Source organism: Periplaneta americana, chromosome 9, assembly GCF_040183065.1.
Source record: "Periplaneta americana isolate PAMFEO1 chromosome 9, P.americana_PAMFEO1_priV1, whole genome shotgun sequence".
Classification (NCBI taxonomy): Eukaryota; Metazoa; Arthropoda; class Insecta; order Blattodea; family Blattidae; genus Periplaneta; species Periplaneta americana.
In genome coordinates, this window is record NC_091125.1 from 103972041 (window position 1) to 103998765 (window position 26725).

At 35.3% G+C, this 26725-nt stretch overlaps 1 protein-coding gene across 7 annotated transcripts in view; it reads right to left on the reverse strand.

The window, feature by feature from the left end:
* LOC138706335 (protein draper-like) overlaps positions 1 to 22897 on the reverse strand; it is a 40812-nt gene extending 17915 nt beyond the window's left edge. The window contains exons 1-7 of one of the 7 annotated variants that reach the window (XM_069835478.1): positions 22786 to 22897; positions 20819 to 20939; positions 16367 to 17841; positions 14537 to 14652; positions 12186 to 12374; positions 12012 to 12071; positions 6154 to 6402 (exon numbers count right to left, since the gene is read on the reverse strand). In XM_069835478.1, coding sequence (XP_069691579.1) covers positions 6374 to 6402; positions 12012 to 12071; positions 12186 to 12374; positions 14537 to 14652; positions 16367 to 17841; positions 20819 to 20939; positions 22786 to 22874 — 2079 coding nt within the window. In that variant the 5' untranslated portion in view covers positions 22875 to 22897 and the 3' untranslated portion in view covers positions 6154 to 6373. Of the gene's footprint in view, positions 1 to 3881; positions 4044 to 6130; positions 6403 to 9752; positions 10073 to 11841; positions 12072 to 12185; positions 12375 to 14536; positions 14653 to 16366; positions 17842 to 20818; positions 20940 to 22785 lie in introns of those variants that run through there. The other 6 variants (XM_069835476.1, XM_069835477.1, XM_069835475.1 and 3 more) reach the window with 6 other exon arrangements.
* Positions 22898 to 26725: the final 3828 nt, after the last annotated feature.

Consider the following 26725-nt stretch of genomic DNA (forward strand, 5'->3'; position numbering starts at 1 on the left):
ATTAAATTATAGTAATAGTGTTAATGTTTATATTAATGGAAGATATTTCTAGTAGATCATAATATTGATGAAAGTAAAACCTGAAGTAAAGATGTTATATTGGTATGACTAAATTAGTTTTATCTTTAGACCAAACTGTCATTATAAAATGGGTTTAAATGATTTGACTATCGTCCTTTTGAAAACTGTGGTAGTTCTGTGAATTAATGATCAACGACGATAATCAAAGTTCCACTGCAAACTTACATATGGCGAAGGGGAATATATTTATAAATTTTTTCTTTAAATTTCTGCAAAATATTAAAAGCTCATACCAAGTTCAATACAGTGAAATTCTCAATTCCTACTTAAAAATACATAAATTCGATGTCATGGAGATGACAAAATGTCAAATAAAAAAAATATATATATATATATATATGTATTCATTCATAGTTTTATACCGAATGACATGTCTTTCACTCCAAACCCTGCATTCTTCAATCTTTCGTATTTTCTGCCTTCCTCTTTGCCTTCACATATGATCCTTACTTACTTACGGCTTTTAAGGAACCTGGAAGTTAATTCACACCCTCACATAAGCCCGCCATCGGTCTCTATCCTGAGCAAGATTAATTCAGTCTCTACCATCACATCCCACCTTCCTCAAATCCATTTTAATATTATCTTCCCATCTATGTCTCGGCCTCTCCAAAGGTCTTTTTCCCTCCGGCCTCCCAACTAACACTCTACATGAATTTCTAGATTCCCCCATACGTGCTACATGTCCTGCTCATCTCAGACATCAGGATTTAATGTTCCTAATTATGCTGGGTGAAAAAGAAAATGCATGCAGTTCTGCATTATGTAACTTTCTCCATTCTCCTGTAATCATCCCTCTTAGCTCCAAATATTTTCCTAAGCACCATATTCTCTAACACCCTTAACCTCTGCTCCTCTCTCAAAGTGAGAGTCTAAGTTTCACAACCATACAGAAGAACCAGTAATATAACTGTTTTATAAATTCTAACTTTCAGCGTTGAGAGCAGACTGGATGATAAAAGCGTCTCAACCGAATAATAACACGCATTTCCCATATTTATTCTGCATTTAATTTCCTCCCGAATATCATTTATATTTGTTAGTGTTGCTCCAAAATATTTGAATTTTTCCACCTCTTCAAAGGATAAATTTTCAATTTTTATATTTTCATTTCGTACAATATTTTGGTCATGAGACATAATCATATATTTTGTCTTTTCGGGATTTACATCCAAACCTATTGCTTTACTTGCTTCAAGTAAAATTCCCGTGTTTTCCCTAATAGTTTGTGGATTTTCTTCTAACAAAGTCACGTCATCCGCATAAACAAGGAGCAGATGTAACTCATTTAATTCCAAATTCTCTCTGTTATCCTGAATTTCCTAATGGCATATTCTAGAGCGAAGTTAAAAAGTAAAGATGATAGAGCATCTCCTTGCTTCAGTCCGCAGTGAATTGGAAAAGCATCTGACAGAGGCTGGCCTATACGGACTCTGCTGTACATTTCACTGAGACACATTTTAATTAATCGAACTAGTTTCTTGGGAATACCAAATTCAATAAGAATAATATGATCCATATATCTTAATGTCGCCTATCATCTGATATCTTTTTCTGCCTCGAACTCTTCTCCCGTTCACCACTCCTTCTAGTGCATCCTTCAGCAGACAGTTTCTTCTCAGCCAGTGACCAAGCCAATTCCTTTTTCTCTTCCCGATCAGTTTCAGCATCATTCTTTCTGCACTCACTCTTTCCAACACAGCTTCATTTCTTATTCTGTCTGTCCATTTTACACAATCCATTCTTCTCCATATCCATACACAGGCGGAGTTATGGGGGGGGGGGGCCGGCATGGGGAAGCACTGCCTCCCCAAACTTGTTTGAACTCTTTTTTTTTTCTATTAACATAAAAAAATATTGAATTCAAAAAATCTTTTTTTGGTTTTGTTTATGATTAAGTTTCTGTGCTTAAATTGATGATCATGTGCCTGGACTATAATAGTTATTTTAAATTTCTGAATGTAGAAGAATTTCTATATCTCATTTGAGGAATGGAAGCACTATAATGTTTCTTTTGTAACAGCCTGCACTCATGTGTTAAAAGTCTGCAGGTGTTCAGGCTGCTACTTGGAGAATATGAATAACATACTGCATAACAATGCAGAAAAAAGAAAAGTGATCCCAGTATAATGTGTAAACAAAGGCGAAATTAAATAAAATAATTAGTGTTAACAATTCATATATCTTCAGGAAGTTAAACTTCTTATAAAAAAGTTTTTGTTAGCACTGTTACGTAGTTTTATTGATGTATGCATGTGTTTCTGCACGAAAGAGAAAAAGCGGGAGATTGTTTTAAGTTATTCCCTATTATAATATGTAGTAGATCTACAGTTCAAGCCCTATACAACTCGGTCCGAAACATCGCGGATATAGATATAAGAAACATGCACCCCGAAAATACCTTTATTAAATGATCATATTCCGCTATACTGTACCACGGTCAAGCTATAACGGGGGGAGGAGGTAAATGATGTCCCCCATAACGCCGTTATATGGGGATTCTATGGTTTTGCTTTACACCCCCAAGGAAATGGTTCTCTCTCCGCCTATGTATCCATATTTCAAATAATAATAATAATAATAATAATAATAATAATAATAATAATAATAATAATAATAATAATAATAATCACCATCATCATCATCATCATACACCATGTACAAAATCTGGCCATTTCGACTTGTATTTTAAAAATGAAGTACCAGCATGTGTATGTAATTAATTTTGCACAAATTCACATAAGACAGCTATTCGTGAATTGCAACCACTTCTAATATTTTATTAATAAAAGAAAGAGATATTAAAAGATATTAGTAGTTTATTAACAGTTATTCTAAGTATGTTACTTTAAATTATTCGTGGCAATTAATGATTTTGTCTCTAGAATTTAAAGTTATCAGAAAATGTAATGATTTATTCTCTTTTATTTTTGTAACAGATATGGTTATGTTACACTTTCAAAATTAATTCGTGCAGATTTTCAATCCTTGGGATTTTTATCAGGAATAATTTAAAATGTCCCTCTCCAAACAAAAATCCGTACATAACAAATTTTTGAAGAAAAAGAAAATATGCGTTTGCTATATTACCACAACAGTTAAGACCACATCAGTTTTTAAAAGCTATCGATTAAACATCTTTAAGTTTTAAAATTCTCATTTAAAATTTCTTTATTCACTTACATTATATTGCCTCATCAGAAACTTCTGCAAATAAAAGCGTTTATACCTGTAATACCCTTTCTTCTGTACTCTCGCACATTAAAATGTAAATAGAAAAATGGATGATTTATTTATGCAAGTGAGATTCGTGAAGTGATTATCATGTTACGAGAGCCAAACTTCTCTTTTTAATTTAAAGGAATAGTTTATATAAAATATTAATTTTGGAGATTAATAAAGAAATATCTGTTCATTTTCTTAAATGTTAAATGATGATTCTCAATTTCTTGTTTAAACACAAATTATTTTTTTATTGACAATCATAATTATTTGTATTCCTATACAGTTTAAAACTATTCAGAAGTACAACAAATCTTGAATTATATAAAAAAAACTGTTTTCAAAATATATAAAAATATAATTAATATCTTTAATGCTTTTCATTGAATTATAAGTAATTTTAATACTGTACACCTTTTATATCAATTCTTGCAAGAACTCTATTTTTGAATCCACAAATCTTGAATGTTTTAGGAAAATCAAGGTTTAAAATTAACTACGATAATAAAATTTCGTGTATTTTCTATTAAGTCCTGCATCATTAACAGTAAGATAAAAACCTGAATACTAGTACTTACGCTTTATTCACTGTTTTAGTGCACGGTTTTGCAGTATTAGCCCGACAGCACTGCAAACAAGTGCAGACTAAGCACAGAATCACCAGCAGATGACGATTCATTGTGACCTCTGATCCAGACTACCGAGATTCCAGATGTTACATTTAACTAGAGACAATACTTAGACAGGATGTGCTGATAATAGAATTTATCTTAAGTCTTGGTTACTCCCCGTCCCAGTGGCATCCCACAGAGAAAAAACCACGCAGCCCAGATTTCCTGTGATCATGGCGACAGAGGTCCTTGCATATTTCGTAAAGGAAATTACTTTGTCAGCTGCAAACGATTAAAGTCTGTTCAAATATCTGCCTGACCTAACGTCATTCAGCTTCGCGACATGCGGATATGAGTCTTTCTGCTTATACTACAACATGATAATAATAATAATCGGTGGCGTTACAGCCCGTGAAGGGCCTAGACCGACAAGCCGGCTGCTGGCCTCACGCCCACATGCCGAAGCAGAGGTGGACGATCATCCAACCAGAATGGAGGTATCGTGTGGTCAGCACGATGATCCCCCCCCCGCCATTATAGCTAGTATTCGCAACCGGATTTTGCTACCTATCGTAGCTCCCCAAGTGCATCACGATGCTGGGTGGGCACCAGTCCCATACACTGGCCGAAATTTCATGAGAAAATTTCTTCCCCCATGAGGACTCGGACCAGTACGCATTCCGTAATGCGAGTCCTAGGCAGGATGCCTTAGACTGTGATGCCACAGCGCGGGACACTACAACATGATACTATTTAATTTTATTGATCCAGTTTGATATAGCAATAATAATAAAAGAATTATTATATCGGAGGCAAAGGGTTTTAGTTTATTACTTTATTCCTTAATAATATTATGTACCGGTATGCTACCTATATTAAATCACTGACTGATGGCCTCATTATGGAGTAAAACTATTCTATTTTACGTGCATACTACTCAGACAATTTTTTACTTAGATATTCAATGATAAATTAAATTTTTCAGATGGAAAGGTAATGTGCCAAAAAAAAAACATTTTTCGGTACAACAGACGCCATTTCAAAAATTACTTTTTCGGTACAACTAGAGGTGTAGTCGTAAATAAAAAAGTACCAGGGCACTTCGTGAAAAGATTATTATAAATATAATAATAATAATAATAATAATAATAATAATAATAATAATAATAATAATAATGTTGGGTTAAGCGCAAAAGTAAATATTTTATTATTATTACTGATATTATTGTTGTTGTTGTTATTATTATTATTATTATTATTATCAGTGCTTTTTTACTGGCGGAACTCGCCAGAACGGCGTTCCGACACCTTTTTGTTGTATTCTTAATAATGAAACCTGAGAAATGTGTTAATAATTAATTTTTCTTTGAACTCTGCTAAGCCTTAAAATTCTTAAAGTTGTTAGAAAAAGGGGTTGAAAATGACAAAATTCCCGTGCACTGGGTAGTAATCATCTCCCAGGCATTATAATACGATTAGGCCTGTAGTGAGTGCAACAATTTTCATGAGTGTCATAATAAGATTATCCACGAGTTGGATGCAACACTTCATGGCATCTTAGCATTATAAATTGTAGGAAAGAAATTCAATTCGGGATCCATAGCTGACAAAATGTCTTCATATGTTCGTATTGATTTGTTGCGCTTGGCTTTGGCATTGAATAAAGAGTAAAGGATGACCTTGCTGCTTATGTTACAAATATTCCTTTATTTTGTTAATATAGTTTCTCTGAACCACAGAACTGTTTTATGTGATATTACAAATGTGATACAAAATTGTTAAAGATTGGAAATAAATACGGTATGTTACCTCCTGTCCTGCATTTCATTTCTTGTTATATCACGCATAGAAGCGTTAACCAAGATTGCAAGTGTTCCGGTATTATGTCATACCAAAAATGTCATTGCTTTTATCGGCATGCGTGCTATAATAAGACAATTATGCACGATTTTCGATGTAGTAACAACCTGTTTATAATGCTAGGATGGCATAAAATTACTATTATAATATTATATAGGCAACATAATATAATATAAAAATATAATATAATCGTATATTCTACACAGAATTCCGCCATATTTTTCTCCAGAAGAAAAGCACTGACGATGACGATTATTATTATTATTATTATTATTATTATTATTATTATTATTATTATTAGTCTACTTCTTAGTAATGCTGCTGCTATTATGTACTACTAATACATGTTTTTTTACCTGTGATTGAGGTTCTGGCTGATATGTAGGCTACATCTATTATCAGGCAGTATACATCTCACTCAATAAGTGTCAGAGGAAGAACAATTGTTCGTATGCATCTGAAGTCTGATAGTGTAGGCCTAATATGTAGCTAATTGGCGATGTATGCAATGGACGGGGAAAGGAACTGGCCACCCTACCCCATTATCTCCTGGCCTAGTTGTCTCATAAGTGGTGCCATGTTGGCATCATTTGTGAGGTTCAGACCAGACCTGTCTTCGGGCAGTTGACTAAACAACAACAAACAATACATATTTATAAAAAACAAAGTTGAGTAAGACATAAATAAGGAAATTATTATTTTTAAAAGTAAAAATAAAGAAGCAGGGCACTAGAGAAAAAAGTACTGGGGCGGCATCCTGGCACGACTACACCCCTGGGTACAACACATAGCAATAGCATACATAGGGACGCTCGCCTGTGGAAGAGTGGTTGACCTCTCTGCCTTCCACAGTGGCAACCCAGGTTCGATCTCCATCTGACTCATGAAGGAATTTGTGGTGGACAAAGAGGGTGCAAGGGGTTTTTCCTAAGGGTCCTCCCATTTCCCTTTACCATTACCATCAACAATCCACCATACTCCACAATCACCCTCAATCTGTGAGGTCCCGAGTCAGGCCTCCAGAACAATTAAAAAATGGCTGAAAGTTGAACAAATTTGTGTTTAAAGACTATTATTATAACATACATAGGCGCCTACATGAAATAGTTTCTCTGTATCTCCTACAATGAGAAAGACGAAAAAATAAAAGACGTTTAGAATTGTTGGCATTCTGAGAGATTTACTGAAGGATATCTGTAACTTGTAGGTCCAACAAATTTCAACTCTTACGGACGGATGTGAGTCACATTTTGTACTAGGAAGAAGCTGGCGTAAATCCTGTGATAACAAGGAACTGCAATACATAGCGACTGAGTTCTTAGTTTCGTTGTAAAGATTGTCTGGGGCATATGTAAAAGGATTTCCCGGATATCTCAAAGTAGGAAGGAGGGCGTACATAGGAAACAGTCAAATTCACAAATGCTATCTTGATGTGTCTATGAAGAGACGAAAACCATTAAAACTCGTATCTAATGAATTTTACGAATTAAACATTGAAAATCTTGAACTTCAAAACAGGACTTCACCCCCAAAACAACGGAAGAAGAATAGAGTGTAACAAAAGTGGCAAACATTATATCTCATTTTATGCTTTGTGTTTTTTGCAATAATTCAGTTTCTTTATTGTGCTACGAATTGTATTAAAGGTTATGGTTTATTTACTTGAACTCTTACTCAAAGTATATGCCTAAATGAAATTATTTAACACGCACCTAAATAAGATGATAAACTTCCCTTTTCTGTATTACACACAAAAGACATTTACTATAATCCAAAAATTAAGACATTTTATTTTATTTATAAATTGTACGATATATTTGGATAAACGTAATTAATTTTTGGTAAATTTACATGAAACAATTGCAGGATGTATATTGTAAGAATTTCTAATCTTATTCATATATTTATGAAAATCGAACTTTAAAAGTGATATAAATTTTACGGGATATTAGTGGTTACTGAAACTCCATTTTAATTCCAGATCTTTAAGATCATGCTTCAGTGGTTCACCCATGTGTAACGAGTGTATTTACATTTACATTTACTGTAAATTCTTTAATGAAAAGCCTACTCTCATAATATGTTCTCAGTGACTCATGTCCAGTTCTGGGCTAATCTTGAATATTGCCCCACACCAAACATGGGACTGACTTACTTACTTACAAATAGCTTTTAAGGAACCCGCAGGTTCATTGCCACCCTCACATAAGCCCGTCATCGGTCCCTATCCTGATCAAGATTAATCCAGTCTCTATCATCATATCCCACCTTCCTCAAATCCATTTTAATATTATCTTCCCATCTACATCTCGGCCACCCCAAAGGTCTTTTTCCCTCCAGTCTCCCAACTAACACTCTATATGCATTTCTGGATTCGCCCATACGTGCTACATGCCCTGCCCACATCAAACGTCTGGATTTAATGTTCCTAATTATGTCAGGTGAAGAATACAATGTGTGCAGTTCTGCGTTGTGTAACTCTTTGTGGATTAGATAGGTTAAATGGGGGATAGCTAAGCGACATAAAGCCGAAGTATGTGATAAGATTAGTGGGTTAGTTGAGGGGATTATTTAAGTGATATGAGGCCGAGGAACGTGGAAATTATTTAAGTATGTTTTCTCTCTCATGTGTAGTGTGGGGGGATACCGAAGTTTCACCCATTTCTGTAGTCTCGCACTTTCAAAACTTAGAATTCGTAACGAAATTTGGATATAATTTTATTAATACTTAATTCCTCTTAGCCAAACATTCTTCCATATACACTAGGCGATCCATAACATTAGAGTTTATACTATGTAACACAAACAATCACTAACAAGCAAACATTCTGATGGGGACAGATAAAAAAGTTAATTTTTTTTTTATTTTGCCATGTTAATAATGTCAAAACAAATATTTTACTGGCTTTTAAGGAACCCGGAGGTTCATTGCCGCCCTCACATAGGCCCGCCATTGGTCCCTATCCTGAGCAAGATTAATCCAGTCTCTATCATCATATCCCACCTCCCTCAAATCCATTTTAATATTATCTTCCCATCTACGTCTCGGCCTTCCTAAAGGTCTTTTTCCCTCCGGCCTCCCAACTAACACTCTATATGCATTTCTGGATTCGCCCATACGTGCTACATGCCCTATCCATCTCAAACGTCTGGATTTAATGTTCCTAATTATGTCAGGTGAAGAATACAATGCGTGCAGTTCTGTGTTGTGTAACTTTCTCCGTTCTCCTGTACCTTCATCCCTCTTAGCCCCAAATATTTTCCTAAGCACCTTACTCTCAAACACCCTTAACCTATGTTCCTCTCTCAAAGTGAGAGTCCAAGTTTCACAACCATAAAGAACAACCGGTAATACAACTGTTTTATAAATTCTAACTTTCAGATTTTTTGACAGCAGACTGGATGATAAAAGCTTCTCAACCGAATAATAACAAGCATTTCCCATATTTATTCTGTGTTTTATTTCCTCCCGAGTATCATTTGTATTTGTTACTGTTGCTCCAAGATATCTGAACTTCTCCACCTCTTCAAAAGATAAATTTCCAATTTTTATATTTCCATTTCGTACAATATTCTCGTCACGAGATATAATCATATACTTTGTCTTTTCGGGATTTACTTCCAAACCTATCTCTTTACTTGCTTCCAGTAAAAAAATTCCCGTGTTTTCCCTAATCATTTGTGGATTTTCTCCTAACATATTCACGTCATCCGCATAGACAAGCAGCTGATGTAACCCATTCAATTCCAAACCCTCTCTGTTATCCTGGACTTTCCTACTGGCATACTCTAGAGCAAAGTTAAAAAGTAAAGGTGATAGTGCATCTCCTTGCTTTAGCCCACAGTGAAATGGAAACGCATCTCACAGAAACTGACCTATACAAACTCTGCTGAACGTTTCAAAACAAATACACAAATTTCGGCCACTCAACTGCAATTAGAAGGCCGTCCAGAAAGTGATTTTCCCTGGGGCAGTTTACAGAAAAAAAGCATAATTGCACGGAAAGATTTATTGAAACAGATACAGCTATGTTGCACTATTTGTCAACATATCCCCCACTGGAATTGAGATATGCTCTGGCACAACTGAATCCCGAGAGATCGCAGATTCTCTGTCGTCAGCACTGTCATCATCACTTCCAATAATGTCTCTTACTACACTTCCTTTGCCTGGAGTTAGGAGTAAGCGTTTTTCTCGACGAGTTGTTATATTTGTTGATTCATCAAAATGAGTCTTTTTCTGTTACATTATTTTCCTTCAGAAATCTGGACAACGACTTTATAGTGGCAGTTTGTGCCTAAAATGACAAAGGATTCATTACTTTTTTGATATTACATAGTTTTCAAACAATTTAAACAATATCTAATTTCTGAAAAGTTAAAAAAATACTACAGTTCTTTAAAATAGAAAATTACCTTAAAATAAGCCTGATGATGATGATGATGATGATGATGATGATGATGGTGATGATGATGATGATGATGATGATGAATTATCTTTGAAAGAACATAGCGATTTTTCCTTATGTTATCATTTTGTCTTTCAATATTCTGCCTGAAAGCTGATCTAAGCTGTTGCCTAATTTCAGTTCTTCCAAGGACTGATAAATCTACGCAAGCATGCTTATGAGCAACAGATCCCTCATGATCCTTAATTTTCTGTGTCAAATAGCATAAATCTGGCACACCAGTGCATGTCCAGCTCATATCTTTACCCTTAGCAAATAGCAGGCACAGGAAACAAAATAATTTATTTGTAGATTCACAACTGCAAATCCAGCTGTTTCTTTCTCATATTTTTACATTAAAAGCCCTGCAAAATGTCTTACTTCGGCTTGTTTGTGCTTGCTTTAAATCGTGTTGAGTAATGGCCTTCCAAGCTTCTTTATTTTACACTTATCTTCAAAGATTAAAACTGAAAAATTTGTTTGTAAAAGATATTGAATACTATTCATTTTCTTTGAAAACGAACACTGGTCACACTCACAGATGAATATATTAAGACTAAAATACCAAGAACGACCATTCTTACATTTCCACCATAGCGTGTTCGCTGACTCACTATTACATCACTGGACAGCTATGCTCAGTGCAACCATCACAATCAGTGCTATTATTATATCTCTGTTGCAGCATTCCCCCCTTCCCTTTCACTCCACACATAAGTCCAGAAGCTGGCTTGGCGAGGTTCAGAGGAGCATGTATTCAATCTTTGTGAGTCATAGGTTTTCATACGACAAAAACACATCAGAGCCACAAGTAAACTTATTAAAGATGAGCAAGGAACAAAGAATAATAGTGTAAATTATAAATAAATTTATTTAAACAATTATATTGTTAAGCAAATCTAGTCTTTCAGGTAAAGCTCCCTGTAAAGCAGATTTGAATAATTTCAAGGGAAAAATTGTTACGGGGCCGGGTATCGATCCCGGGACCTCTGGTTGAACGTACCAGCATTCTGCCAACTGAGCTACCCGGGAACTCCACCCGACGTCGGGTGGAGTCTGGTGGAGTTTCCGGGTAGCTCAGTTGGCAGAGCACTGGTACGTTCAACCAGAGGTCCCGGGATCGATATCTGGCCCCGGAACAATTTTTCCCTTGAAATTATTCAATTATATTGTTTTTCCTGGGGATTCTCTGAACCATTAAACGCATAGGGTGCACCGCCACTGACAAAGTAGCGGTTATATTTTACTTTTATAATCATTGGTTTTTACATAAAGAATCCCATTCTTTTGTGGATGAAATAGTGATTTATTTTTATGTAAATGTCGCTTTTCAAGACATCACAGCAATTTCAAATGTGTCGAGACTTTTATTTTGTTTGCTTGCTCATTTATTTCATTATTCATTAAATTTATATTTTTTTATTTCATTTCTCTATCATCTTATTTCCTTTATTATACTATTTATTAATTTTCTAATTTTTATAAAATATTTCTTATGGTTTATGGAATGGTACAAAGGTATGCTTTCTTTCATAGCCAGAAGATCAATGTTGAATACACACCACAATGGTTGTGACAATAAGGAAGAAAACTGAGGAGGAATGGACAGGTCATAAACATGTGATAAAAACTGATCATTTATTATAAAAACGTGTTAACCATTTCATCTTTCTGGACAATCAACATTTTTGTACTCTTCTGAAAAACTAATTTATAACCCCTCTTCAACTACTCGATGCCTCGAGCCATATTAGCGTCCCATCACCAACTTCTTCCTCAACATTCTCACCTGATAAGAGACTTTCCTCTGTTGTCATGTTGAATGACGGATTTGTGAAATCATTGGTTTCTGAAAGAGAAATGGTCACTAGTTTCATACAATATTACATTATGCCATGAGTAGTCTGAACTACTTTTGAAGAGTTATTTGCAACTAAGAATTTGAAAACATGGCTACACTTACCAGTAGCTTTAGATTTAACCAGGATATTGAGATTCCCACGTCGGCGCTGGAGCATGCAGAATCCCATTGCAATCAGTAACGAACTGAACAAGACTACAGCAACTATCACGATCCAAATCCAAGGTTCACTCCATATTTCACTTGTCTCACTATTTTGGTATGTACTGTTGGTTGAATTTCTTGACACATCTGTAATAAAAACCCAACTGTAGTTACTGAAATAAGGTAAAATACTTCATATAAATATTTCTTAATTTATCAATCAAACATAAAGGTTCTATTCAATTTCTTTATTCAATGGTGGGTACTTGCGTCATTCACCCAAGTGTCCCCATCTACGAACAAAGTGCTAAATCAGCAGTTTTTCTTTGCTGCCATAGGTATTGCCCTCAGTGAACCAGGGAAAGCAAACTAAATAGCTCCACATGATGATGACGATGATTCCTGAGATAATGGTGGAATACATGTGGGGAAAATGTAGTATCCTGTGAAAACTTACCACCAAGTACTGTCTTTTCATCTTCACGCATTTCAGAAATAGATTAAGATGGTCAAATGACTTTATTGTCAAACGCCTGGCATTAGAAAACAACAACAACAACATTTATCTATCTATCTTCGTAGTGTATTCAGCTATTTTCACAACACGTGTTCCACTATGTTTCACTGTGAATTTCCTCTTCTTACAAATGATGGTTAAAAAGCACGATACTGGTTGTATATGTACCGGTAATTATTTATTTTACGAGACTTTTCAATTAAACGGGATAATCAATTTATGACAAGTTTATAGTAGCAATAGTAGAATAAAAACGGCACAAGAAACTAACCAAGTAACCAATTTGAAGAAAATCTGTCTCACAAATCTTGAGGTATCAGGTATCCAACACGAAATTGTTCAAATATTTATCTTAATAAAAACAAATTCAACATTACTCAAAATAGTTTTGAAACAGTATCAGTCAAACTTTTTAATAGTTTACCTATTCATGTAAGGGAATTATCCATTAATGCTTTTAAACGCAAGCTCAAGACATATTTGATTTTAAAGCCTTTGTATAGTCTTGATAAATTTTTTAATATTAAATTTTAATGTTTTTATTTTTTTTTATTGACATTGCTATGCATTATTTGTAATGTCTTCAGCATTAATAAAGTATCTATCTATCTTGGCGCTTTTGGTTCCTTGAGAATCAATCAGTTAATTGATTCAACTAGAGTTTGACCTACCTCACACGCATCATTCAAATATACCTGACTAAATATTTGTTTATAACTAGCATTATGAACTACCCTATTGAAATTCTCACATTCTGTATGAATACAGCTGATCCACTAGCGTAACTCAGGGATAAGCAGCTGGCTGCCTTATCTGAGGCTGCACTCGAGAGTGGGTTCGAATTCCACTTAGGATTATTAGGCCTACATGGTTGAGTCCCCCCCCCCCCCCCGAGATTTTCCACAATTCTAAAACGAATGTCAGGTAATTCATACCGAATCCTCGGTCTCATCTCGTCAAAATACATCTCGCTATCAATTACGACAAATTGAGTCAGCAATAATGAGATTTCTCCCATTTGTGACTGGATACTCACTGTGGGACCATAAGGAAAATGTTGCTATCAGACAAGAATTGGAACTGGAATCAATTTCATCTATCATAGAAAGATACAGAATAAATTGAAGGGACCATGTACAATTGTACAATGTATGCTGAATAATAGATTAACGAAAACTGTGCCACGTTATAACCCTACAGAAAGAAAGAAAGTGAGTCGCCCTCCGAAAAGATGACATGAACAATTCTGACATGGAACAGGCCAATAGGTTTAATCCTTGCCGTCGATGATGATGATGACAGGTAAGACGATTCAAGCCACTAACCAAGCAATTTGAACTAAATCTAACACATTTTCAACTGAATTTTTAAATAATAAAAGTAATAAATTGCTAAATTTAACATTATTGGTCGTGTTACAAGTACTTTATTGCGTGTGGTTGCAGCATTAAGAGCTGTATGAAAGTACAGTAGAGGAGGCAAGACCTGTCATGTGACCTTACCATGTGCCGTGGCTATATCACCAATAGATACGGAGGAGAAGATGGGTTTTTAGTCCGAGATGAACTTCTGTATTGGTAGATTCATATAATATTAACCATCATGAAACAAACTTTCTTTCTGGTTGCTCATTTTTTCCCTTACTGAACAGCTCACACGTCAGGTCTCGCCTTCTCATCTGTATGTGCAGGAATTTCAAATTATTATATTAGTAATTGTATTTAATTTTCTTATCACCAGAGTTCATTTTTAGGATAATTTAAGAAAGTGGTACATTACTCATAATTTTCACCTGGAGCAGATGAAGATGATTCACTGCTGTTACAGGAGCTACAATTATTTGGCAATTCACACATTTCACCAATCCACCCTGCACGACACCAGCATCTATATGTATCCTCGTCACATCTGCAACATTAAATAATTATGTAATGGAACTACATGCTTTTATGTTAGATGTAGTTTAACATATACCAATATCTTAATGTGTGTACAGTTTGTTAGGATGAATATTTTAAAAAAAATTAATAATAGTTAGGAGAAAGCCCTTTATTTTTAAATTTTATGCCATAAACTATTTCACTTTACTTGTAATACCATAACAATAGCAGATTATATTATTTCCTGTACCCACTAATGTACTACAATAATTTAAAAAGGTTGAGGAAACGGAATTTCATGAAATTTATTATATTACACACAAAATTATGATGAAAAATAAAATACGAAAAGAGAATAAGTTATTATAAGACGTAATGTAATGTTCGATAATACAGGTTAACTCATCATAAGTAGAGTCCTGCGTTTAGTTACTTTGAATACAAGTTAGGAGCACATCGATCATACTGGCTTTGTATGGAGAGCAAGTTGCAAGTCAAGCTTCAGTGAACCAAGCAGCCTTACCGTATGCACCAATACTGTGTGTCTACATTTGTTTATTAGTGTACCCGTGTGTGTAAATCAGTGAAAAACAGGAATACCATTCGGATTTAATAACAACAATAATGAAGTATATATTTAAAGACAGCTTATATGCAATAAAAGATAACTTTTACTAGGGATAGACGAAACTAAAAAAAAATTATCAGGAGCCACAACATTTCGTCCAGACATACAATGAGGAAACCATTCGAGCTAAGATAAAGATAAATTTATTGAAACATATTAAACAATATTAAATATGATAAGAACTTTCTTGTGTTAAATATTATTAACGTACCTTGTTAACATGTTTCGACCTATTTTCGGTCATCTTCGGAACTGGTCGTTGTTGGTCTTGGCGCCTCTTGTTTCCTGTGTGGGTGCGTTCAAAGTGTAGAGTCAAAGAGTGTATGTTTTTTTAAATTGAGTTGTGTGTTGAGAATATCGTTGGGGTGTGTTTTCGTGTGTCTGTATATTTCCCACACAGGAAACAAGAGGCGCCAAGACCAACAATGACCAGTTCCGAAGATGACCGAAAATAGGTCGAAACATGTTAACAAGGTACGTTAATAATATTTAACACAAGAACGTTCTTATCATACATATTCCGAAGTGATACAGTGTTAAAAGTTGTGTAATCAAGATGTATAATATTAAATATCTATGCATTGCAAACACATGCTGTGAAGCTATGTAAGGCAATATCTTGAGATGCATAGCAAATGTAATGATATTAATTTAAAAAGCACATTCGAATTTCTTCCTACAATTGCTTTTGTTAGCATTATGTATTACAGTAGTTGTTGACATGAAAGAAATCGAAGTCTTAAAAAATTTTTAAGTCAATAAACAATTCAGGTGCAACATACAATTTTTAGTTGCCATGGCTACTTGGTACCCGGAATTTGTATACCCCTGATTTTTACAATAAGTAAAATGCATCTAGATATTTTAGATCTAAATAAATTTTGAAATTAAGAAATGAAAAAATATAGGCCTAAATTTCAGCACAAACTTAAAAAAAAAAAAAACAGATGAGTGCATGTTTTACAAATCTCTACAAATAAAATTACAGTCATTGACTATAAACATTTTAAATGTTTAAAACGAATAATTTTTCCTTATTTCTAATAAAATAGAAGAAAAATTAACAAAAAAGAAAACAAAGTATTATTACTAATCATAAAAGTATGGTAATTACTGTTCAGTGTTTTCTTCTTTGCAGCGAGAACATCTTGTTGTCATTTTTGTGGAGCAATTCACACCTTCCCATCCAGCATTACAGCTACATGTATAAGGAGCTAAACAGTTTCCATTGACACATCCATCTGGACATTCTGGAATACACACACCACTCTCTGTTGCATTTCTATAGCCTTCGTGACACTTGCAAATATTCGGTCTTACATAGTCACCATTCACACAAATCTCAGAGGAAACTGGCACACATGTTCCGTTGACCAAGTTCTTAACATAACCATCAAAACACTTGCACGTCTCCGGTAATATACAATTACCATTCGCACATCCGTTAGAACAAACAGGTGCACAGGTGACATTGTCAATCTGCTTAAACCCACTGAGACAAGTGCACATATTCGGTTCTATGCATTCTCCATTCATACATTCTTCTAGACACAAAGGAATACATATATGAGTGTCTGTCGAGTTATTCTCTTTCTCATATCCTTCGAAACATTCACAGAAATTTGGTTCAGTACAGTTCCCATTAACACATTCATTTTCACATACTGGTACACAAATATTACTTTCGAGATTTCCGTTCTCCTTAACATAATCTTCTAAACATGTGCACACATTTGGTTCTGTACAGTTGCCATTAACACAGCCCTCTTGACAGTCTGGAACACAGATATTACTCTCTTCACCATCTATTTTCACATATCCTTCGTAACAAACACACAAATCTGGTTCTGTACAATTGCTATTGATACATGTCTCAGAACAGTGGGGAATACAGATGGAATCATTACCGTCTTCCTTTTTATACCCCTCTAAACATGTGCATGTATCAGGTCCTGTACAGTTGCCATTTATACATTCTTCAGAACACACTGGTTTGCACGTATTTCCAATATCATCTACGTAATCTTTCTGAAATCCATCATAACATGTACATGTATTTGGAGCTGTACAATTCGCATTTATACATCCTTCTGGACAGAAAGGAACGCATCTCCTATCATTTACATCTGTAAGATCTTTCACATAGCCTTCGTTACAATGACATGCCTTCGGAAACAGACAGAAGCCATTGGGGCAACCTTCAGGACAGTATGGTAAACACTGAGAGCCTGTAGAATCACTACGGTTCTTGATGTAGCCATCAAAACAGGTACATATACCGGGACCAGTGCAAGCAGCATTTTGGCAGCCATATTTGCAAACTGGAACACATCTGCCATTCTCTTTGGAGTAGCCACTGAGACAAGTACATGTATCTGGTGCAGTACACTCTCCATTTTGACAGCCTCCTCTGCAAAGTGGCCGACATGTATTTTCCGATATCCTGTGATAGCCTTGGTTGCAAGAGCATGTATTAGGTGCTGTGCATTTACCATTCTTGCAGCCACTGTTGCACTGTGGCACACAGGTATCACCATCACTCTTATAACCATCACAGCAATATTTTACATATACCCATTCATTGTAGCTCTGTAAAAAATAACAATCATGAAATTCTATTAAAAACAGTATATCGTAAACAGAAAATCCTATTTAAGTTTCTACATGCTGCACTTGTTATAGATGGAGGTAAATTTGGTATGAGAATGATTTTATGATAATTTATCTCCATTTATAACAAGTGGAGCATGTAGAAACCTAAAGATGATTTTCTGAAAAAATGTTCAAAGTTTCCTCTCTGTTCAAAGTACTACGGTACTATTTATTATGAATGACTTATGAATATTATTTAGCAACTTATTTACTACAACACGTTTTTTTTTCTAATTTTATTCCAATTATAGTAGATAAGATGTTAAAAAGTTACAGAATAAATATTTTTCAATTAAAAGTGGTCCACACCTGTGGAGTAACGGTTAGCGCGTCTGGCCGCAAAACAAGGTGGCTCGGGTTCGATTCCCGATTGGGGCAAGTTACCTGGAGTTGTCCCTCAACCCAAATATGAGCAAATGCTGGGTAACTTTAGGTGCTGGGCTCCAGACTCATTTCACCGACATTATCACCTTCATCTCATTCAGACGCTAAATAACCTCAGATGTTGATAAAGCGGCGTAAAATAACCTACTAAAAAAAAAATTAAAAGCGTTTCTTTTATTTTTTGTCGTTTTGGCGTTATACTCCTATATCCTGACAGCATACACAGGTCGAAATGGATTGTGGGGGATGTCACTGTGGAATTTCTAATGTCACGTATATGATCTCGTGAGTAAATGATGATCTAACAAGAAATAAAACTGTATTTTCCACTACGGAACTGTACAGAAACTGCCCAAACAGGCAGCCTCCAATATCAGTATACAAATTTCAAAATGTATGCAGAGACTAACAGAGTTCTTTCATGCCTGGAATATTCATTCTGGCACTGCAGACTGTAACAGTATTACACAAAATCTGTTGTTTGACTTTTACTGATCTTAGATTCTCACTTGCTGTTCCTAGTATAATTATCATATCTGATGTTTATGATCATAAATGGTCCATCGCTACAGAACCATAATTGTATAATAATGAAAAACACTGAAGTGCTGCAGATAAACACTCCAAGATTCATCAAGACGCGTGTGCATCTACTGTGAAGACTTCATTGGATATTCCTTAAATCAAGCTTATTTTGCAGTTATGAAAATGTAAATCAAAACAATAATTCTTTACTTCGTTTTATATTAAAAGATTCTAAGTAACGGTTAGCAAGTCTGACTGTGAAACAAGCGGGAGGTTTCTTCCAGGATTTTTCCACAAAACCCTTTAACAACAAATTCAACCATCGCAGTTGATGAAGCGTCGTAAAATATATATTAAAAGAACCATTAAATGACGGTCAGAAAGGTAGAGAGAGGAAAGTAAAATATATTTCAAGGAAGAAAAATAAAGAGTGTGGCATATAGTCAAGACAAAAATTACCATGACAGCACTGCATACACCCAAGCAAACTTCTCATACATCACAAATGCGTTAAATACTCTTCAAAAACAACAAACCCCTCTGCCCAAAAGCCTCGTCATCGTGAGGGAAGTGATTGAACATCTCAATTGCTTCGGTGGAAAAGTCGGAGAAGTCGTAAAAGTGAAGTTGACCACAATGCTAACTAAGAATCCAGGCTATAGTGATGTGTGCAATATCAGTGTCATTTTAAGTGGTATATCAAGTGTGGAACTTCACAAGATGTTGCTAGGTTTAGAATGGTCCCCATTATTTCTTGTGACGTTGAACAGAGTTTCAGTGAGTACAAAGCAATCTTAACATTTGAACACTTAAAACAGTGTTTTGTAACCCACTGCTTCGCAAATAGACAATTGAAGCGGTGAGATCAATAACCATTCAAGTCCACTTCTGGCCATTTATTTTTTGCAAATTTGAAAATAAGTGTTACGACTTTAAAAGTTGGTATACTACTTTGTCCTGATCTCTAAAACAACCAGAAATATTACGTGCAAAAAATAATAATCAGGTAAGAAATAAAAAAAGTTATTTTGAATTTTTCTCGAAATTTGTGTAAATGGACTTGAATGGTTATTGATCTCACTGCTTCAATTGTCATATAAAGATTGAGATGAATCAATTTGTAGTAATAGTGCAAAAATGTCCCCATTATTGTAATATCAATATCAAAAAGGTAGAACTCTTGTTCTGTGGCTTTCACTTAAATTCTTGTTCTGTGGTTTTCATGTTTAAGCAATAAATCTTTAACTGTACCTTAAAACGGGGTGATTTGATACGCTGGGGGGACTTGATACATTTTGTAAGTTGATGTTTCTGAACCGAAACATCAACCTACAAAATGTATAAAGTCCCCCCAGCATATCTAGTCACCCCATTTTATATGCTGGAGGACTTGATACGTTTTATTGGTTGATGTTTCGTTTTGAAACATCAACCTACAAAACGTTCAAGTCACCTCCCCCCCCCCCAGCATATCAAGTCACCCCATTTTACGGTACCTACTTCTTTCATAAGCATGAAAATTTGATACACTGCAGATATTCTTCATATTATTTTCCAAAATCTTTATAACAAAATTTTAGTCCATATTTTACTTCATATTTTGAACATTTTTAGCCCATATGTATGCACATATTTAGCCATTTGTATTACATATAAATCGTAGCCCTGGACATGACAATTTATTTAATTTGTATAATTGTTTGTTTGTGTGTGTGTGTGTGTGTGTGTGTGTGTGTGTGTGTGTGTGTGTGTGTGTGTGTGTGTGTGTGTGTGTGTGTGTGTGTGTGTGTGTGTGTGTGTGTGTGTGTGTGTGTGTGTGTGTGTGTGTGTGTGTGTGTACGCACACATTCGCGTGTCTTGGGCACTAAACTTTCCACTCGTGGATAAAAATCTAATTTCTCTCTTATACTATAAATTATTATAATTTGTATATTATTTGTTTATTAACTTATTTACAGTACCAGTATTCATTTACACTAAATTATTTTTAGTTCAGTCAACTTACTCTTCTAGCACTAAAAATTCTTGTAGCAACGCGAGTCTTGTCACATCTTCCTGTCCAACACCATCCTCGATACCATTCTGTATATGTACCTTGATAAGTGTAGGTTTCGTATCTCACTCTCCTTGACATGAAGAGAAAAGAAAATTATTAAAACTGTAAGCACAACGTTGTAATTATACATGCTATAATATAAAGTTATAATAGAACTTGAAGCAAATTAAGTTAGTACTACGTACTTCAGCTCCAAAGAGCGTGGAGGCATACAGTAGCATGGTAGTTAAGGCACTGTGCTACAAAGTGAAAGGTTATGAATTCGATTTCCGATGGGGTCATGGATTTTTCAATTGATCTGGCTCCATTATGGCTCTGGGATCAACTCAGTCTTTAACAGAAATAAGTACCAAGGAGTCTTCCTTGGTAATAAAGCTGCAAGCATGTAGAACTGTCATCGCTACTACATGCTACTAATGGCGGCTGCCTGCAAAGGTGGGAGCCCTATAAGTCGTGTTACTCTATGAGCCTCCATGGCCTGTAATAAGGATAACTTTACTATACCATGTCTTTTTTCTCAGAGACATCTGCCTCTTTAACATCATATATAATCAGCTAGTTTTAAGGACTTCACAGGAGTCTTTAGGACCTAACCAAGATTGCTAAATGCAGATGTTATTTTTTATATTTTCTTGATTCGGACATTACAACCTGCTACCATCCCAGAGAGTCTGCAGAAGTATATGCCTATGAAGTAGTAAATATGGCTGAGAGAATAAGGATAGTTTTGGCAGGATTGCACATATTGCACATGTCATGAATCTCTGACACAAGTCATTTTCTTTTTTCTGAGGGAGGATCCAAAAGCTTTTGCTTTTCTTTATGTATTTATTATTTAATCTGCTAGAGATAAAGTCATCAGGCCTTCTTTTCTCCTCTTTCAGGGGATTACAACTACAATATCAAGAATTGAAATTAGAATTACAATTAATATTAAATTTACAGTTACAACAAAATCGAAGTACTAAAACATTACCTGATTAATAAAGACTGAACAAAGAAAGTATTACCAGTAGTTACTGAAGTACAAATTAAACGTAGAATAACACTATATAGGAATGAAATTACTGGAGATAATATATATTTATTGTTGAGCCACATTACAACACCAGGCATGCTCAAACATATAATAATACTGTTGGAGATGAGCGTATGCAACTAATAGAAATGTTAAAGCAATCTGTCGTCAACAAGGTAAATTGTTTTAGGAAAGTAAATTACTCTTTCAAACATTTTCCTGCTTACTTATTGCAAAAAACAGAAAACGAAACATATAAGGAAATACATAAAGCAAAATCATAATAGCATTTCGTTGCGTAGATAATGGAAATATATTGCTTTATAATCTCCCACCTATCCGCAATATGCGGAACCCAAATCACGCAAGTGAAGTGGGTAGGTATTAGACACGCATACACACATAATTTGAAAAGACAAATTGAAATAAATTAATTAAATATTGTTTTCAAAAATGTATAAAGCAAAACATGTTGTTGTTTAGATAATGTAAATATATTATAAATACAACTTTTTAATTTAAAAAAACATAATCTTGAAATAAAGTGATAAAATATTCTTGTCAATCCCACTAGAACAGTGGTTCTTAATCTTTTTTGAGTCATGGACCCTTTTGAAAATCTGGTGAAAGATATAGACCCCTCCCTACAAAAATATAAAAAAAGTGAGAAACAATTTTAAATATACTTTTGCTTTTTATGTTGAAATAATATATTGAATATACATGTTAATTTTTTATGTGACTTTCACGAACCCCCTGAATGTATATGCTATAATGACTTGCATGATTACTTTAACTGAGCACAGAGAAGGCTCAGGGAATAGAAGAAATATATATAATGTATATAATTTAGAGCTTACTTTCTGTCATAACAAATTGAGAAGTTAAATTTACTTACGGTTCACTCCTATAGCAGACAGATACGAAGGTGTAGGCATCTTTCACAGTGCATGTAAGAAACAGTATATATAAGCCAAGAAGCAACATGTTAACTTACCAAGTTCAAAGTGTCTGATGAAATTAGTAGCAGAGCGTTCACACTATTCTCCTGATAAATTACATATCAGCACATGCCAATTATAAAGGTCACAGCAAAACCGACATATGTTTAGTGTTTATCAATTGACTTGTGTCATATGCGGAATTGTCAGGGACAGGGTACCTCAATGATAAAGGGAATGGTATCTCAACAACACTGAGGTAAGACTTCTTCATAGGCGAAGAGAGAACCGTTTCCTTGGGGAGGGTAAAGCAAAACCATAGAATCTCCATATAACGGGATTATGGAGGATATCATTTACCTCCTCCCCATTATAGCTTGACTGTGGTACAGTACAGTACTTAAATCAAAATGTCCATAGCGCGTCTGGCCGCAAAACCAGGTGGCCCGGGTTCGATTCCCGATCGAGGCAAGTTACCTGATTGAGGTTTTTTCTGGGGTTTTCCCTCAACCCAATGTGAGCAAATGCTGGGTAACTTTAGGTGCTGGACACCGGACTCATTTCACCGGCATTATCACCTTCATTTCTTTCAGACGCTAAATAATCTAAGATGTTGATAAAGCGTCGTAAAATAACCTACTAAAATAAATATATCGGAATGTGATCATTTAATAAAGGTATTTTCGGGAGGCATGTTTCTTACAGTGTTACATTCATATCCGTGATGTTTTGGACTGAATTGCACAGGAGGGCATAACTTAAAAAAAACTCCCTCTTTTTCTCTCTCGTACAGAAATACATGCATACATCAATAAAACTACGTAACAGTACTAACAGAAACTTTTTTTATATGAAGCTTACCTTCCTGACGATATCATATGAAATGTAAACTCTAATTATTATTTTATTTAATCTCGTCTATAAGTTTACACATTATACCGGGATCACTTTTCTTTTTTCTGCATTGCTGTGCAGTATGTTATTCATATTTCTCCAAGTGGCGGCCTGAACACCTGCAGACTTCTAACACATGAGTACAGGCTATTACAAAAGAAACATTACAGTGCTTCCATTCCTCAAATGAGGTATAGAAATTCTTATACATTCAGAAATTTAAAATAAATATTATAGTCCAGACACATGATCTGAAGACATTAATTCGTCAATTAAGCACAGAAACTTAATCATAAACAAAAGCAAAAAAGATCTTTTGAATTCGATGTTTTCTAACGTTAAAAGAAAAGAAATTTAAACAAGTTTGGGGGGGGTAGTGTTCCCCCCCCCCCATAACTCCGCCTATGGACTTCTTTTATGCATAAAGATTTAGTTCTTTCTGGTAAACCAATTTTCATGCAGAGGCACTTAAGAATAGAAGCAAAGAGAGGAAAAAACCGTCCATGCGAGCACACGCACACACACACACACGATTTATTTATTCAATCATTTTTCTTTCATCTTGTAGGCTGATTCATTTATTCATTCACTGACTGATTCCTTAATTGTACATTTGTTCAAATACTAATTAACTCATTTGTTGATTCATTCATTAATTTTGCTACATTGTTAGTAGGATACGACATTAATATTAATTACTTCGTTTCTTTACGATCGAAAGAAAGCAAACCTCACAGCTTATCATCCGAGGGACAGATGTTGAGCCTCTGGAAAATTCTGGGTGTTGATTATAGGCCAAAGCAGCAGTAAAGCAAGCTTTCCCCTACAACTTGTGTATCTCCTACCATCGTCATCTAGCAATGTAAAATTATCGACATACATCTAATCTGAATAGTCACTGTAAACTGAAAGGTTAATTTGTTCATCTTATTTCCAAACGCCATAAAAACATACCTACCGTAATTTCGAATTTTATTTGACTCTTGTAACTTGACATACATCCTTTATGCACTAAGCACGACAAAACGCACGAAAGCGGATGTGATAAAAGATCTGAGATCCAAGACACTAAAAGGAAATGCTGCATCTATGCTGTTAGTGATTAGGTCTACATGGAGAACAGCAGCGAAGCTGCAACAGCTATCATTCTTAATGCAGACAACATGCATTTATAAAATGACTGTTTGTAACTATGGCATAAATCTCTGTTTTTAACTGGTTTCTACATGAACGTACTTTAATCTTCAAACCAAAAATTAGATCATGTATCACAACTGTTTTAAAAAACATACATAGGCCTGCAAATCATCCAAAAAGAATTTTTTTAGTTTGTCAGCAAAATTACAATCTATTCAACAATGTGAATAATAAGTAACAATGAAAAAATCTTAAAGGCGGGACTCATGAGACTGGCAGCATCTCCAGCATGGCCACAAAGAACCCAGTGGCAAAACCCACTCATGCATGCTGGAGAAGAGAGACCTTTCTCCACTGAACTGACTTTCTCTTGTAGCAGATTATTAAATTTTAGTTAGTCTGGAAATGTTCGATGAGAAGGATGTCGCTTTTGCTCTAAAAAATTATCATCATCATCATCATCATCATCATCATCATTATTATTATTATTCTTATAGATTTGAAGATATCGGGCAAAAACTATATGTCTCTTTGGTGCTTGTTATTGCAAAAGGAAGAATGAAAGTGACAAAGAAAAGGAAAGATTACGAGGTTCCATGCTGAAATTCGTAAAGTTAGATGAAAGTGATCCAACTGCATCAACATCAATGGGTTCAGAACTTTTTCCGACAATAAGAACGAAATCGAAATGGAACGTGAAAAATCAGATGAGAAGCTTGAAGATTGTTTAAAATTGTGCCAGGAGGAAGGTCAATGCCGAGTTTCTGTTTAGTACTTTATTATTTAACGACGATGTATCAACTACGAGGTTATTTAGAGTCGATGAGATTGGTGATAGTGAGATGATATTTGGCGAGATGAGGCCCAGGATTCGCCTTACAGTTGGGGAAATCCTCGGGAAAAAAACCCAATCAGGTAATCAGCCCAAGTGGGAATCGAACCCGTGCCAGAGCGCAACTCTGGATTGGTAAGTTGTGGGGGTAATTTACTGGGTAATACAGAGTGTTCCGCTTATAAGTATAACAAAAGAAATAGCTATAACTTCTGAATTAATACAAGTATATAGTTGAAACCAACTGCTACAAAGAATGAAAACTGGGAATTTTTGTTACCTTATGTTCCATAAACCTCAACATGGCTTCCATTGGTGGCACGGGAAATATCCAACCGGTATTCAACCTCGACCCAAGTGTTATGAAGCATCTGTGGTGTAACATTGTTGACAGCAGCATAAATTCTTTCTTGTAAGTCTGCCAAATCACGTACTGGCGTCCTGTAGACCTGGTCCTTAACAAACCCCCACAGGAAAAAATCAGGTGGTGTTAGATCTGGTGATCTGGCAGGCCATGTGATGTACGGTGATCCTCTTCCGATCCATCTTGCAGGGAATTGTTCGTCTAAGAATGTGCGAACCATGTTGGCAAAGTGTGGTGGAGCCCCATCTTGCTGGAAAATTGCTCCATCTGGGAGTTGTGGCACAGCATACAGTTGCAACATATCCAGGTACGTGTTTGCAGTGACTGTCTTTTCAGCAAAGAAATAGGGACCAATGATTCTGTCACGCATGATCCCACACCAAACATTCCATTTAGGCGAATCCCGTTGGTGTTCAATTACGACACTTGGATTTTCCGACCCCCAGATGCGACAATTGTGTCGGTTTACTTTTCCACTGACGTGGAAGGTTGCCTCATCTGAGAAACAGACTCGAGTTAGAAATGTGTCGTCATCGTCCACTTTATCCAACATTGTTTCTGCAAAGCGTTTTCGTTCCAGTTTATCATTCGGCGTAATCATCTGATGAAGTTGCAGCTTGTACGCTCGCAAACGCAATCTTTTATGGAGCACTGTATGCACTGTTGTTGG